Here is a 15,671-nt window from a genome sequence, read left to right on the forward strand (position 1 = left end):
AAGACTGCTTTATAGGCCATGATCTATAAATTTCTGCTTGTGGGAGATTGTAAGACAAACCTCCAAGGGGCTGCCAGAAAGTTCTCTATGTATATGCTTCCTTCCCTCCTTACTGTCCTTGCTCACTATGGATGAGGCTTCTGGACAAAGAAGTGGAAGGCAGAGGCAGGGAACCCTAATATCCAGAGGTCATGGACCTCTTCTCCAGGCCCTGCACTCATCCTCAGTGTGGGTGTAAAAGGTTTTAGAAAAGCAACACAGATTTACTGTATAGCATGGAGATTTACATTCAAGATCTTGTAATAATCTATAATGGAATGTAATCTAAAAAAAATAAAGCAATCCCTTTGTGGTATACTTGAAACTGACACAGTATTGTCTATCAACTATACTTCAATAAAAAAGAAAATAAAAAGATTAAAAAAAGAAATACGGTAACATAGAATCTAACATCAAAGTACCATAGTTTAAACTGATGTAGGGTTAGAAGCTTTTTGTTTTTTACCATTGTTGTTCAGTCGCCAAGTTGTGTCTGACTGTCTGTGACCCCATGGACTGCAGCACGTCAGACTTCCCTGTCCTTCACTATCTCCTGGAGTTTGCTCAAGTTCATGTCCATTGAATCGTGATGCCATCCAATCGTCTCATCCTATGTTGTCTCCTTTTCCTCCTGCTTCAATCTTTTCCAGCATCAAGGTCTTTTGCAATGAGTCAGCTCTTTGCATCAGATGGTCAAAGTATTGGAGCTTCAGCTTCAACATCAGTCCTTCCAATGAATATTCAGGTTGATTTCCTTTAGGATTGACTGGATTGATCTCCTTTTCCCCTGCATACATGATATTTTTTAAACTTGTTTTTTCGTATTTTCCTAATATAATTAGGTGTGAGTCCAAACCTACTAGGAGTTATTGCCCTGTCTTGCTAGATGATAGCTCTCTTGGTAGGAATTTTGAAGATCCTTTAAGGTTTTAGGATCTTGTCTCATTTCCTTCTTACTAGGCACTGATCTATTAATATCAATACATAGAAAAGAGGACAAGAAGATATTGATTGTAGTTGTGGCCATGTTATTACTGTTGTATCACTATAATGACTAACAACCACAAAGCTTATGGAGTTCTCTGGTGATCCAGTGGTTAGGACTGTACGCTCCACTTCTGGGAGCATGGACTCGCTTCCTGATCAGGGAACTAAGATCCTGCAAGCCATAAGGCAAAGCCAAAAAAAAAAAAAGCACCCCACAATGTTTGCCTGAAGAACCACGGGATGACTGCCTTCTAATCTCCTGTACCTGAATCCTCACTGCTCATTTCACTCACGTTATTTTCAGAGTTAATCTAGCTTCAAGGACTAGTCAGGTAGCTGAGTGAATGGCTCAGAATTTCTGGGTGGTGGGTGGGGACAGAGGTCTGTCTGGTGTCTGTTTCAGGGTTCGTCAGTGTTTGCGTGGATGAGGACGGGAATGAGAGGAGGGTAAGTTCCTTTCTGTTGGCTTTGAAGGAAAGACCAGGAATGTATATTTGGGGTCCTCGACTCCCTGGTTAACGTTTTCTCCTTTGGTGTGGGTCCAATAATTGTTTTTTTTTTAATTGGAGGCTTCCTTGGGGGCTCAGTGGTAAAAAATCTGCCTGCCAAGACAGGAGACACAGGTTCGATCCCTGATCTGGGCAGATCCCATACGCTGCAGAGCAACCAAGCCTGTGGGCTGTAACTACTAAGCCTGTGCTCTAGAGCCCGGAAGCCGCAACTACTGAAGCCTGCGCAGCCTTCTCCACAACAGGAGAAGTCACCGCAATGAGACCCATGCACCGCAGCCAGACAGTGGCCCTCGCTCGCCACAGCTAGAGAAAGCCCACGCAGCAGCAAAGACCTAGCGTGAAATAAATAATAATAAAAGCCTAAATAAATACATAAAAAGTTAAACAATTTTGGTTGGGGGTGGGAGTGGATCCACCCGTAAATCTCACATTCTGTCTCCTGTCTCCTTGCCATTCAGGCCCAAGTCGTAGTTTCTGTGTCTCCTGAGGGGGTAGGGTTAGTTGCCTAGTGGGTGTTGAAGTGCCTTACTCCAGTCCCTGCCCGAACGTGGTTCTTTCTCTGCAGCCTGGGGACGTCTGGACCTTGCTGGATCAGTGCCACACAGTGACTTGCCTGCCAGATGGCCAGACCTTGCTGAAGAGTCACCGGGTCAACTGTGATCAGGGGCCACAGCCATCATGCCCCGACGGCCAGATCCCGCTCAGGATGGAGGAAGCCTGTGGCTGCCGCTGGGCCTGTCCCTGTGAGTCTTTTGCTTCCTCAGCCTGGGCAGTGTTCAGGGGGTGGTGCTTTTTCCTTGTCTGTGCCAAGAGGTAGACCAGAAGGCCATCTCCTGCCCCTACCACCCATGTTCCCTCACTCTCCTGTCCTTGGGACATGTTTCCGTCCCATTCCAGGGCTCCCTATCTCCTTCCTGTGCTGTTTGGAGGGCACATCCCCAGATAATGCATAGCCAGAGGGAAGAATTGATTTTCTGAGGTCAGTACTCAGCCTCTTGCTCAGTCGCTCAGTCGTGTCTGACTCTTTGTGATCCCATGGACCGTAGCCCTCCAGGCTCCTCTGTCCAGGCAAGAATACTGGTTAGATGCCTGCTCCTGGTAATAAATAAGACTTTGAGCTTGAGTTGGAGCTGAAAAGCCTCCCTGATCCCAGCCTGGACTGCTTGCCTCTGGGGAGGGGTTGTGGGTAGCCTCCCTCCAGTTTTGAGCCTGGGGATGGTGGGGCTGGAAGTGGATTCTCAAGTTCTTACACAATTGGTGTGGTGCTTCTGTGGGAGGGCCCTGTGTTTTGGCCTGACAGGTGTTTAAGGCAGCTGCCTTTTCTTGCCAGCTCTCCCGAGTTTTCCTTTGATATCAGTTGTGTATTCTATATTCTTTGCCTGCCCACTGCTTCATCCTGCCATCTTTCCGGTTTGCTCTCTTTTGTTATTTTTATTTATTTGTTTTTGCATTCAACCTCTCATACAGACTCTCTCTGTGTCTCTCTTTAGGTGTCCTCCTTACCATATAGAAGTTTGAGCACTTTTAGAGCAACCCTGGGCCTTCATTCCTTTGCAGACCGTATACAAAATACACGCAAAAAGTAGTTTCAGATTTGCTACCAAGGAGGTTCCCTGGTGGTCCGGTGGTTAAGATGCCATGCTTCCAATGCAGGGGATGTGGATTTGATCAAAATCCCACATGCCATGCAGCCAAAAAAAAAAAAAAACAAAACCTCCACAAAAACAGAATTGCTAACCAATATCTTTATGAAAACCGAATATCTAACTAGAGTATACATTTGAGCAGGGCTTCCCGGGTAGCTCAGCTGGTAAAGAATCTCCCTGCAATGCAGGAGACCCCAGGTCGATTCCTGGGTTGGAAAGATCCCCTGGAGAAGGGATAGGCTACACCCTCCAGTATGCTTGGGCTTCCTTGGTGGCTCAGCTGGTAAAGAATCCACTTGGAATGTGGGAGACCTGGGTTCGATCCCTGGGTTGGGAAGATCCCCTGGAGAAGGGAAAGGCTACCCAATCTAGTATTCTGGCCTAGAGAATTCCACAGTCCATGGGGTCGCAAAGAGTCAGACATGACTGAGCGACTTTCACTTTGGGTACAGAGTAAATTTTTTCACCAAAATTATTTAGGTTCGTTTCCCCCTTCCCTGCTGTGAACTCACATTATTCATTACCATTCATTTGATTTTGTACCTGTTTGTGTTCCGTCTTGAGTTTTCTTCTCTGCCGTTCTAGCTGATTCCATTTGTTTGCCTTCTGTGTGTGAGGCATTCACGTGGTTCTCAGTGTCAGAAGTCTACAGAAAGACATGCCCAGAAGTCTCCCTGTTGGTTCAAAGAGAGCAGAGCAGATAGGAGAGGATCACAGAAGTTAAGTCATTTAGGTGGCAGAGCCACTCCCACTAACCTGCCAGCTTAATGCCATTTCTTTATCCTGGGACTTACTATGTTCTTGTGGCAGCTGGGGCTGGGCTGCTTAAGACTTGGCCACAGGGACTTCCCTGTGGTCCAGTGGCTTAGGCTCCACATTCCCAATGCAGGGGCCCTGGGTTCAATCCCTGATCGGGGAACTAGATCCCACATGCTGCAACTGAGAGATTCTACATGTGGCAACTAAGACCAGATAGATATTTTTTTTTAAAAAAAGACTTTACGGTACCCCAGCTGGGGTGTCTGGGAACACTTACAGCGTGGATGTCAGTGGGGTGGTAGCGATTCAGGACTGTCGCTTGGATGTGACCGGCTGCCCAGGACGTGGGGAACTTTGAGTAGAAGAGCATCTGGAAGCCAATCAGCCCTGACCAATGGTGTATCATTTGCTAGGGTCTATGCTGCCTTGGTATATGGGCTACTCTTGCTGTGAAGGTCTCCCAGGCCTGGTGGAGAGCAAGGGTGGTGTTAGTGAGTCCTTGCTGACCCCCTGGATCTGCCTCTCAGTTCTTGGTTTCCATTTCTTCACCACCATAGACATGGTCATGGTTTGTCTGGAAGGCTCATTTCCAACTTTACTAAGGTCCGAGATTAGTTTTCAGATCATGTATGAGTGTGGTCCATCAGTTCAGTTAAGTCAGTCAGTCGTGTCCGACTCTTTGCAACCCATGGACTGCAGCATGCCAGGCTTCCCTGTCCATCACCAACTCCTAGAACTTGCTCAGATTCACGTCCATCGAGTTGGTGAGGCCATCCAACCAGCTCATCCTCTGTCATCCCCTTCTCCTCCTGCCTTTAATCTTTCCCAGGATCGGGGTCTTTTCTAGTGAGTCAGTTCTTGGAATCAGGTGACCAAAGTATTGGAGCTTCAGCTTCAGCATCAGTCCTTCCAAAGAATATTCAGGACTGATTTCCTTTATTCATGGACTGTGGTCCATTGGGGGGATTTTTATGGAATCATCTGACATAGTTGCAAGATGATTAGTCTTCCCAAGTGGTGTTTTAATAGAAACCCCGAGAGCTTGCTGATGTTGTGGATGAACAAGTGGCAGACGAGATTGTGTCAAGACCCCACCGTTTGTTTTGGCTTCAGGAATATTTCTCTTTCAGGGTCTCTTAAGGGATCATGTCAACATGGCCATGTGTACCATTAGTCACTTGGTAGCTGAAAAGACACGTGTGCCTTTAGGGGAACTTCCTTTCCAGTGAGGTCATGAGCTCATGGTTTGCTTAGCTTGTTGTGATTTCAACATGTCCTAACACCCCTGGAACCTCAGTTTGTTTCCTGGGCCAAGACATCCTTGTAGGGGAGAGCATTAACTTTGCACGTTTACATTTTTTGGAAGTATGGCTCTGCCACATTTTAATGGAATCCTCGTCCTTCTAAATCTTCCCTAGGAGCATATTTAATGGCCAAGTGTTACCTAAGGTGCTCTACCTCTCAGAACCAGTTTCCCAGTCTGTAACAAGGAGGAAATTTGCCTCTGTGGCTTCAAAAAGCCCACTCAGCTCTCAGCTCCGATACCTGCATGTGGCTGCTTCTTTGCACAGGTGGGAGTCTGCTCAGGTCACACCCAACCTTTGCTTTCTTGCCCAGGTGTGTGCACAGGCAGCTCCACTCGGCACATCGTGACCTTTGATGGACGGAATTTCAAGCTGACCGGCAACTGCTCATACGTTCTGTTTCACAACAAGGAGCAGGACTTGGAGGTGATTCTCCATAACGGATTCTGCAGCGCTGGGGCGAGGCAGGCCTGCATGAAATCTGTGGAGGTGAAGCACAGCGGCCTCTCGGTTGAGCTCCGCAGCAACATGGAGGTAAGAGGTGCGTTCCGTGGTCCTGTGGCAGGGCCCTTGGAGAAGCCACATGGACCCGGTGGCAGTTGGTTTTAGCTGGTGCTCCTGTGTGGAGACTTGACCTTCTGCCTGATTAGCAGGGCTCCATCTTTGTAGAAGGGGCTTATTGCATCTCCCTTCTGGTGTGATTTCTTGTTCTGGGCCCAGATTTGGAAGAAAGGGTCTATTTTCTTTTTCTTTCTATTTTTTAAAGAAATATTTCTTTATCTGACTTCACCAAACTCTTAGTTGTGGCATGTGGAATCTTTAGTTGTGGCATGTGGGGATTTTAGTTCCCTGACCAGGGATCGAACCTAGGCCCCCTGCATTGAGAGCTTGTAGTCTTAGCCACTGGACCACCAAAAAGTCCTAGAGAGGGTCTGATTTCAGTAGCATTACATTGTCAATGGGGTGTCAGTTTTTTTGCACTAGTAGAAGATTGGGGTTGACACCAGGCAGTTGTCCAGCAGGCATTTTGTGCCCTGTACCTAGGCTAGGGCCTGCCAGCCTTCTGAAGGAAAATACTTAGGGCCTAGATGAAAGCCTTCGAAAATATTCAGGGCCCCAGCAACATGTGTGGCCCCAAAACTCAAAAAGAAAACTGCAAAACTGATCAAAATAAATATTTGATTACATGTTTACAAGAAGTTGTATCATGCAACTCCTTTACACGTTCTTTTGGAAATCATAAATATTTCATTACATGAACGCAACTTAAAAGGGTTAGACCTTCTCTTGCAAGACTTCTTGAACATGCACAGTGATTGCTGAAAAAAATAATCACAGCTCGTCATATATTAAATGAGTAGCTCATAGCCAAGTGTTTAAAATTCAAAAGGATAAAAAGCCTTCCAAATTTTTTACAGCAAAAGTTATAGTCATCATGGGATGTGAGTGTATTTTAACAGGTTTGATGTGCTATATTGTGGGGCCTCTGTAGATCTGGTGACCAAAATAAAAATAAAGATTAAAGTGTTCCTATTAGATGCTCTTGGAGATAGGGTGCCAATGAGTTGGCAAAATGGCAACTTCCCCAGCCTGCCTTGAGGCATCAGTCTTCCCTGTTGAGTGCAGATGGACTCAGGGTTTCATTTAACCCCTGAGCTTTTGGGTCGCAGATGCCTGGCTGGCTGTTCAGCTTTGTAAGGGTCCACTCTCCTGCAAAGCTCTGTAGAGCCCCTTTATCTGAGAAGAGCTGCCGGCCAGTGCCCAGTTTGTGAATAACAGTGGAGTTGAGTGGGATGAATGTGTAGGGACTGTCACGAACTGTGGAAAGAGACTACGAGTGAAATCCTAGGATTCCTCATTGCCATGACTACTGATGGGGCTTTTCTCCTTTGGATAGGTGATGGTGAATGGGAGACTGGTCTCTGTCCCTTACCTGGGTGGGGACATGGAGGTCAGAGTCTATGGTACCATCATGTTCGAGGTCAGATTCAACCTTCTGGGCCACATCCTCTCCTTCACCCCACAAAACAATGAGTTCCAGCTGCAGCTGAGCCCCAAGATCTCTGCCTCAAAGACGTACGGTCTCTGTGGTAAGACTGTTGTCTGCTTCTTCCCTGAGATGTACGCCCTCCTTGCTCTAATCTCAGGGCCCCTGGCTACTGCCCTTTCTGGGTCCAGTAGTGGGCTCAGATGCTGGCAGGGGTGGAGAATGACCAAGCCTCCAGCATCAGGAGCTGGCTTTGGGCTCTCAGCCATGTCTCTCCTGGTCTCTCTAGGGTTCTGTGATGAGAACGGGGCCAATGACTTCATGCTGAAGGATGGCACGGTCACTGCGGACTGGAAGACACTGGTCCGGGAGTGGACAGTGCAGCAGCCGGGGCAGACGTGCCCGCTGGGCCCCGAGGAGCCGTGCCCCGTCTCCCAGGGCTCCCGCTGCCAGGCCCTCCTCTCTGAGCTATTTGCCGAGTGCCACAAGGTCCTTGCTCCAGCCACATTTCACGCCGTGTGCCAGCAGGACAGTTGCCACCAGGAGCAAGTGTGTGAAGCCATTGCCTCTTATGCCCACCTCTGCCGGACCAAGGGGGTGTGTGTCGACTGGAGGACCCCCGATTTCTGTGGTGAGTCTCCATAGGCTCCCCCAAATGCTGTGAAGGATGACAAACGGGAAGCCTGCTCGACCTCTCTGAAACCTCATATTTTTTAAAATCTGGGCCGTGGAGATCGAAGTCTCTGCCTTTCCTGTTCCCTAGGATTCCATTCAGGGTCAAGTAAGATGGTAGACATACAGGTAACTTGAACTTAGGATTTCTATGTAATGTGTTTCTAGGTAAATGAAAACATGGTCCTTTCTATCAGTATTTCTGCAGTTCGGGCACATGTGACTTTAATGTATTAGACACGTTGGATGGCATCACCAACTCAATGGGCATGAGTTTCAGCAAACTCCGGGAGAGAGTGAAGGACAGGGAAGCCTGGCATGCTGCAGTCCATGGGATCACAAAGAATTGGACACCACTTAGCGACTGAACAACAATAAGATACATCTAGGCCCCAGCAAAGTACAGAATAAGCAGTCACCTTGAACTTGGACTTGCACCAGGCTTTAGCAAAGGCTCCCAGAGCAAGCCACGCCTCAGCAGGATTTAGAAGTGTGAGTGGAATTTTACCATTCGAATACCAAGAAGCTTCTTCATTAGAGATACCATGGGATTGTTAGTGTAGACACCTCCCCACGGTCAGCATCCTTACCTGGACTTGGCACGTTTATTTATTTACTTTTTTGAGGGAAATGAATGTGTGCAAGCATCTCGGAGTCTCCGAGTTTATGATTATTATGCTGTCTCAGCTTTAACTGGGGCTGGAGGACTTGGGCATCCTAGCCACAGCTCATCTGGGTGATCAGCTATTTCCTTAGTCTTTCTGGACCTCAGCTTCTGCATCTTGAAATGATAGTTGGACTAGATGGCTACATAACTTGACATGGTTTGGTGTCATTTGTGGGGCGGGGGGGGCGGGGGGGCCGTGGCGCCAAAGAGCTCCTACACCAAGTCCTCTATGTCTCAGCACAGAAGGAATTCACCGAGAGGCAAAGTGGTAGATAAGAAGTGATTTATTAGAGCAGGACACGTGTGAGGTTTTACAAGCAAGTGGGCAAGGGGGTGCTCCACCCCAAAGAATTTACTGGGCTCCAGTTTTATAATCAAAGGAGAAGAGGGGAGGCGGGGGGGAAGACCTTCCCTGTCTTCCTGAGTAGACATCATGCTTCTATCATCAGCTTCTCCTCCAGGTTGAGCAGGGTTTTCTTGTCCCTACCTGGTCAAGCTGGGTCCACACATTGTTTTTTATGTGTGCAGAGAGCATGTCCTAGGGATCATAAACTTACTGAGCTCACTGGGAAGGATGTGGGGCTCATGCCACCACTGTTTTATTATTTGGGGACATGTCTCATGTTTCTGTCTCATGGTTTTGTTGCCAAGCAAGCCTGCTTTGTTTTGTGGTTAAGCAAACCTGTTTTCTGAGTCATCATTAACTTGCAGGGGTCTCTGATATTTTCCCCACTTACAGTCCTCTAGTGGGATTAACTGTTTCATCACCTACTTTGTTCCTTTACACTGTCCCTGTCAAACCCCTAGGTGTGTTGGGGCTCTGGTTTTATGAGTCCCTCTGGCTGATACTGCCTCCTTTCAACCTGCCTGCCGATCAAGGGAAAAATGTTAGTTTCTGAGTTACTGATTGCACCTTCTCTATTTATTAATTGTTGTACCTCCTGGCAATTTGTTGTGCATTTGGGCTTCCCAAGTGGCACTAGTGGTAAAGAGCCTGCCTGCCAATGCAGGAGAGGCAAGAGATGCGGGTTGGATCCCTGGGTGGGGAAGATCCCCTGGAGGAGAGCATGGCAACCCACTCCAGGATTCTTACCTGGAGAATCCCATGGACAGAGGAGCCTGGCAGGCTACAGTCCGTGGGGTGGCAAAGAGTAGGCACGACTGAAACAACTTAGCATGCACGAGGAAAGTCTTTGGTGGTCTAAACGTTGGAAATCTGCACCACTGTGTTGGCACCGTGAAAATGTGAGGAAGGGGTCGGGTAGGACCAGAGTGGGAGAAGTGGGTCACTTTGTAGCTTCTCTCCCAGGACATCCCTCCGTAGCTGTAGGTTCCTTTTTTTTTTTTAAGTTGAAGAGAATTTTAAAAGCGTTAAATATACCCGTATTCAAAAAAGAACCACAGAATTTCCTAAGGATCAAGGGTTCACATCATCAGGTGGGGTTAAATCTGGCTGCAAGGGAGGAAGAAGTAAAATTGTTTGTCATACAGCAGACCAGAGGCGGGCGGCTTCAGGTCTTTCCAGATCTCAACGTGGGTTCTAGTTCTCTGCTCCGTTCTCGCGTGGGTTCGCTTCTTTTCCCGTGCTTTAAGATGGGGCTGTGGCCATCACACCCAGGTTCCAAGCAGCAGGATGAAGGGAAGGAAGGAGAAGGGCCAGAGGCACAGCTGTCTTTCAAAAAAAGATTCCTGGAAGCTGCACAAGAGTCTACACTTGCTCTAACAGTTCACTGGGCAGAACGTAGTCACGTGACTACACTTGGTTGCAAAGGGTGCTGGGAAATGTAGTCCTTATTCTGGGTTGTCATGTGCCCCTCTTGAAAGTCTTTTTTCTATGGAAGATGGAGAGTGAAAATTGGTGGAAACTGGCTAGTTTCCATCCCAGCAAACTTGTCGGATGATCCAGCCGCCTTGAATCAGCGGTACCTGCTTCCCTCTGGTTGCTGTGGGCCCTGAGAATCATCCCCTTCTCTGTCTGCAGCTGTGTCCTGCCCGCCCTCCCTGGTCTACAACCACTGCGAGAGTGGCTGCCCCCGGCAGTGTGAGGGCAACTCGAGCTCCTGCGGGGACCATCCTTTGGAAGGCTGCTTCTGCCCTCCGCACCATGTGATGCTGGAAGGCAGCTGTGTCCCCGAGGAGGCCTGCACCCAGTGCGTTGGTGATGATGGCATCCGGCACCAGGTAGGAGCCACCCCTCCGCAAGGGAGTTGCTTCTCACTGGCTCAGTGGTGGAAGCATTGACCCGTGATTGGCCCCTTCCAACCTTGGCAGCAGACCTCGGCTATTCCAGGCATCCCTGAGGGATGGGGAAGCAGCGTGGCATAAAGACTCGGAGTCTGATGCACCTTGGTTCAAATTCCAGTCTATTGTGGGTTAGCTGTGTGATTAAACACCAGAGTGTAACAACCGATTATTACTACTAGTACTGTTTTTTTTAAAAACATTTTTTGATGTCTTTATTGAATTTGTTGCATTAATGTTTCTGTGTTTTTGGCCACAAGACATGTGGGAGTCTTAGTTTCTTGACCAGGAGTCAAACCTGCACTCCTTGAATTGGAAGGCAAAGTCTTTACCATTGGACCACCAGGGAAGTTCCTATTAGCACTATTTTTTATGATTATATTCACATAAGTAGAATGCTGGGAAAAGAATGGGATGGGAAAAGAATACTTTATATAGTGATGTCTACCATTATTAGGGGGTTCCCTGATGGCTCAGACAGTAAAGAATCTGCCTCCAATGCAGGACACCCAGGTTCGATCCCTGGGTTAGTAAGATCCCCCGGAGAAGGGAATGGCTGTCCACTCCAGTATTCTCGCCTGGAGAATTCCATGGCCAGAGGAGCCTGGTGGGCTACAGTCCATGGGGTCACAAAAAGTTGGACACGACTGAGTGACTTAACACTTTTTCACTTTTCACCATTTTTAAGATATATTATGTGCCTTGCATTGTACTAAGCACTCTGTGTTTATGTTTGAACATTCCAAGACGTGTTTTGCAGGCAGGGTACTGACAGTTACTGTCAATAAGAAGGGATGAAAATACACTAGCTAAGCAAGTTAGACAGTTTCTTTATTGCTGGATTCTTTAGAGCTTTTGATGTACTGATGTCCATTGCCAGGTTTTGCTTCTCAGATTTATTAGACCATGGAATTGTACTGGGTTAGCCAAAAAGTTTGTTCCTGTTCTTCCATAAGGTGTTATGAAAAAAGCCTAATGAACTTTCTGGCTAATTCAGTGTGTGTGGTGGAGTGTGTGTGTGTGTGTATGTAGCACCTCCTTGGACTGGGGTATGTGTGTGTGTATGTAGCATCCCCTTGGACTAGTGTGTGTGTGTGTGTGTGTGTGTGTGTGTGTGTGTACAGCATCCCCTTGGACTAGGGTCCCACAGAACACACTTCGCTATCTTACATCATCTTATAAATACTCACGAAACCTCTTTGAGAAAATGAAAGTTTAGTGAACTTGGTCCCCTGCCCACGGATGCAGTTTGTAGGTGATGGGTTGGGAGCTGGAGTCAATATCTGAAGCTCTGCCTGACTCCCTAGAGCTTGCTCTTTCTGATATATGAAGTTACCCTTCGGCTAGGTCTCCTTTAAGCTGAGTTGCTTGGAAGTCATTTTGTCATCAAGTCATCAATTCCTTTAGCCCTTTAGGAGTCATTATTTTTAAAGGCGATTTATTTACCAAACTCTATTTATTTACCAACACCTTGGCCTCGGATGGCAGTCACTTCTCTCCAGAGTTGCCCACGTGTATATTATAGTCCCTGGGGCAGTGTGTGTCTGTGGGCATGGGTATGGTCCTGCCCTTCATTCTGGCAGCGATACCACAGAGCGTGCTAGAGGGGAGCTTATTTGGCCTCTAGAGAAGGATGATGTGTTCTATCACCGTGGGCCACACTCAAGGCCTAACATCTCCATCATAACCGGGGAAGACCTTCATCACTAAGGGAACCTGGTTGATGACTTAACTGTATTTAGTCACAACTAGGAGAATGTTTGTGAAGCCAGCTAATCAACTGGAGAATGACGAGAATAGTATATCTACGATTACATGCTTTTGTCCCTGACATTTTAGCCAGGAAATGGACCATTTCACTTGATTCTCCCCCCAAACTCCATAGGGTAATTATTACACATTTCATTGAATGGATGATGGAACTGTGGCTCAGATGGCAAGTGGTGATTTAAAAAGACCCAATTCACTATACCAGGTCAACCCTTAGGGTCCTAGGTTTGCCACAGGTCTCACTGAACTGTGAGCCAAACTCTGAGCTGACCGGGTGTCCATTAAGTGTGTGTCCATTAGGCTATTACTTGGATGGTTCCAGTGGCTCTGTTTTGTTGTTGGGTTTTATCTAGTTGAGCCCGTTTTTGTTTTCACAGTGTAGTCGATAAACCAAGAGGGAAGCCCAGCCACTCTCCACTGCCATATTTCAACTTGCTAAATGAAGTGACCGTCTGTACCATAAGTGAAAGTGTTTGTTGCTCAATCGTGTCCGACTCTTTGTGATCCCATGGATGGTAGCCACCAAGCTCCTCTGTCCATGGAGTTCTCCAGGCAATACTGGAGTGGGTTGTCATTCTCTTCTCCAGGGTATCTTCCCAGATATTCCTCCAAAGAGTTGACAAAACCTTACATTGCTCTCCCTGACTTGCACAGTCCTAGGCTCCTACTGGGCACAGATGGCATGTACCATTGCCCTGGTGGCTCAGATGGTAAAGCGTCTACCTGCAATGTGGGAGACCTGGATTAAATTCCTGGGTCAGGAAGATCCCCTGGAGAAGGAAATGGCAACCACTCCAGTACTCTTGCCTGGAAAATCCCATGGATGGAAGAGCCTGGTAGGCTGCAGTCCATGGGGTCGCAGAGTTGGACACGACTGGACGATTTCAGTTTGCTGTTGGTGGCAGGTATTCTCCGAGGGAGGCAGAAATGGTCTCTACTCCCTCCTCGGCATCCTGGGATTGGAAGGAATGCCAAGTTTGTCTTTCTGGTTCCATGAGTTAGATGTCTGTAGGATGCTGAAAGCAGGAGGCTTGTGAATTTTATCTTAGGGTCCTCGGCTCTTTCCCTACTCCTTTCTGACCCCACTTCCCCTTTTCACTGCTCCCGACCTTTCAGTCCAACACACTGGAATATGTATCCAAGTCATATGAAGCGGGCGTTCAAACAGTGTGGTACTTTGATGTAGAAACGGCCTTAAAAATATATTTTAAAACCAAGCAACATAAAATCAGTTAATAAAACACTATGAAGGGAACACAGCCAGTGTTAGTTATTTCGGAAAATATAGTTTAAATGGATAAAAATAATGATTCAGCCACCTGCAATGTTATTAGTCTCATAGCAGAGAAAGAATAAAAATCTAATATGGAGAACATTCCCATTTAATGAATTTTCTTTAAACTGAAAACTAAAGCCTAGAAAACTTTTCTTTGGGGAAATAATTCAGGGTAGAAATCCCTCGTGCTAATGTCGGAAGGGCAAAATATTTACCAGTTTCCATAGCTCTTGTTTATGTTACAAATGCAGTCTGCCTTTATAGTGGGCTCCGGAGGAATCCCGTGGACAGAGGAGCCTGGAGAGCTATAGTCCATGGGGTCGCAAAGAGTCGGACATGAGTAAGCACAGACACAGACACAGACACACACATACATGCACACACTGGAGGAATCCAGAGCCCCCGTGCGTGGGTTGTGCTCACACACACACACACACATACATGCACACACTGGAGGAATCCAGAGCCCCCGTGCGTGGGTTGTGCTCCCATCAGTTTGGGGGTTCCCCCACTCCACTGTGCCGGGCCAGCACTGCTCTAGCCCCTGGAGGGCTGCCTCCATCCCCGTGTCGGTCCACCCTGAGCCCGGTTCCCTCCCTGATCGCTGGTGTCAGTTCATTTGCGTCTTGCCTCAAATCCTGGCTGGGGTGGGTGGTGCTTGTGACTTGCGGAGTCCCTGGGTTCTTCCGTTTCCCCTTGCCGTACTCTCTGCAGGCTGTTCTTCTGTAATGTTTACTTAATCTTTAACGCCAGCCATCTGGCTTACCTTGTTCTGTCCGGGTAACAGTACTATACCAGCTCTGGAACCTGGGGACTGAGACAGGGCTGCCGTCTCAGGAGTCATCAGGAGTCGGCTTGTCCTGATACAGGAGTGCCCTCTGCCGGCCAGTTGGCTGCATAACCCTCCAGGTGTGTGGCCTCAGGGCCTTTTCGAAGCTCAGCCTTGGAGGCTTAAAAGGGCCTTTTCAGGAGTCATAGATTCTCTGGCCTGAAGAGCTTCCCGGGACAATGGAAATCCCTGGAAAAGGAGGTTAACACCTGATTTTGGTCATCTATTGTGATGTTGCCCAGGAGAGTTGGAGAGTTGTGTTACTCATTCTTAAATTTAAGATGTCTGGAGTTCATTTTTAAAACGAGAGAAAAAAACTAATATGTAAATATATATCTCCTTTATTTATTTTTAATTAGTTTTTATTGGAGTATAGTTGCTTCTTTTTTGGGCTTCCCTGGTGGCTCAGTGGTAAAGAACCTGCCTGCCAATGCAGAAGACTCGGGGTTCGATCCCTGGGTTGGGAAGATCCCTTGGAGAAGGGAATGGCTACCCACTCCAGTATTCTTGCCTGGGAAGTCCCATGGACAGAGGAACCTGGTGGGCTACAGTCCATGGGTCGCAAAGAGTCAGACACGGCTCAGCGACTCAACTACAAAAGTTGCTTTAGAGTGTTGTGTGTTAGTTTCAACTGTGGGCTTCCCTGGTGGCTCAAACGGTAAAGAATCAACCTGGATTGTGGGAGACCTGGGTTCAGTCCCTGGAATGGGAAGATCCCTTGGAGGAGGGCATGGCAACCCTCTCCAGTATTCTTGCCTGGAGAATCCCCATGGACAGAGGAGCCTGGCAGACGGTAGTCCATGGGGTCACAAAGAGTCGGCCACGACTGAGCAACTAAGCTTAGCACAGCACAGTTTCTACTATACAGCAAAGCGAATCAGCTATACTGATTTACATATAAAATGCCCTCTGTTTTGGATTTCCTTCCCGTTTAGGTCACCACAGAGCATGAGTTGAGTTCCCTGTGCTATATAGTAGGTTC

General features: G+C 47.6%; 1 protein-coding gene across 1 annotated transcript in view; it reads left to right on the forward strand.

Moving 5' to 3' along the window:
• Nucleotides 1–15,671, forward strand: part of VWF (von Willebrand factor) — a 123,612-nt gene that overhangs the window by 81,304 nt on the left and 26,637 nt on the right. Inside the window, exons 33-38 of the mRNA XM_027967983.2 lie at nt 1,430–1,473; nt 2,104–2,281; nt 5,561–5,781; nt 7,145–7,337; nt 7,524–7,865; nt 10,555–10,754. Of these exons, the coding sequence (XP_027823784.2) occupies nt 1,430–1,473; nt 2,104–2,281; nt 5,561–5,781; nt 7,145–7,337; nt 7,524–7,865; nt 10,555–10,754 (1,178 nt within the window). The remainder of the gene's footprint in view (nt 1–1,429; nt 1,474–2,103; nt 2,282–5,560; nt 5,782–7,144; nt 7,338–7,523; nt 7,866–10,554; nt 10,755–15,671) is intronic.

This window comes from Ovis aries, chromosome 3 (assembly GCF_016772045.2).
Source record: "Ovis aries strain OAR_USU_Benz2616 breed Rambouillet chromosome 3, ARS-UI_Ramb_v3.0, whole genome shotgun sequence".
NCBI classification, from domain to species: Eukaryota; Metazoa; Chordata; class Mammalia; order Artiodactyla; family Bovidae; genus Ovis; species Ovis aries.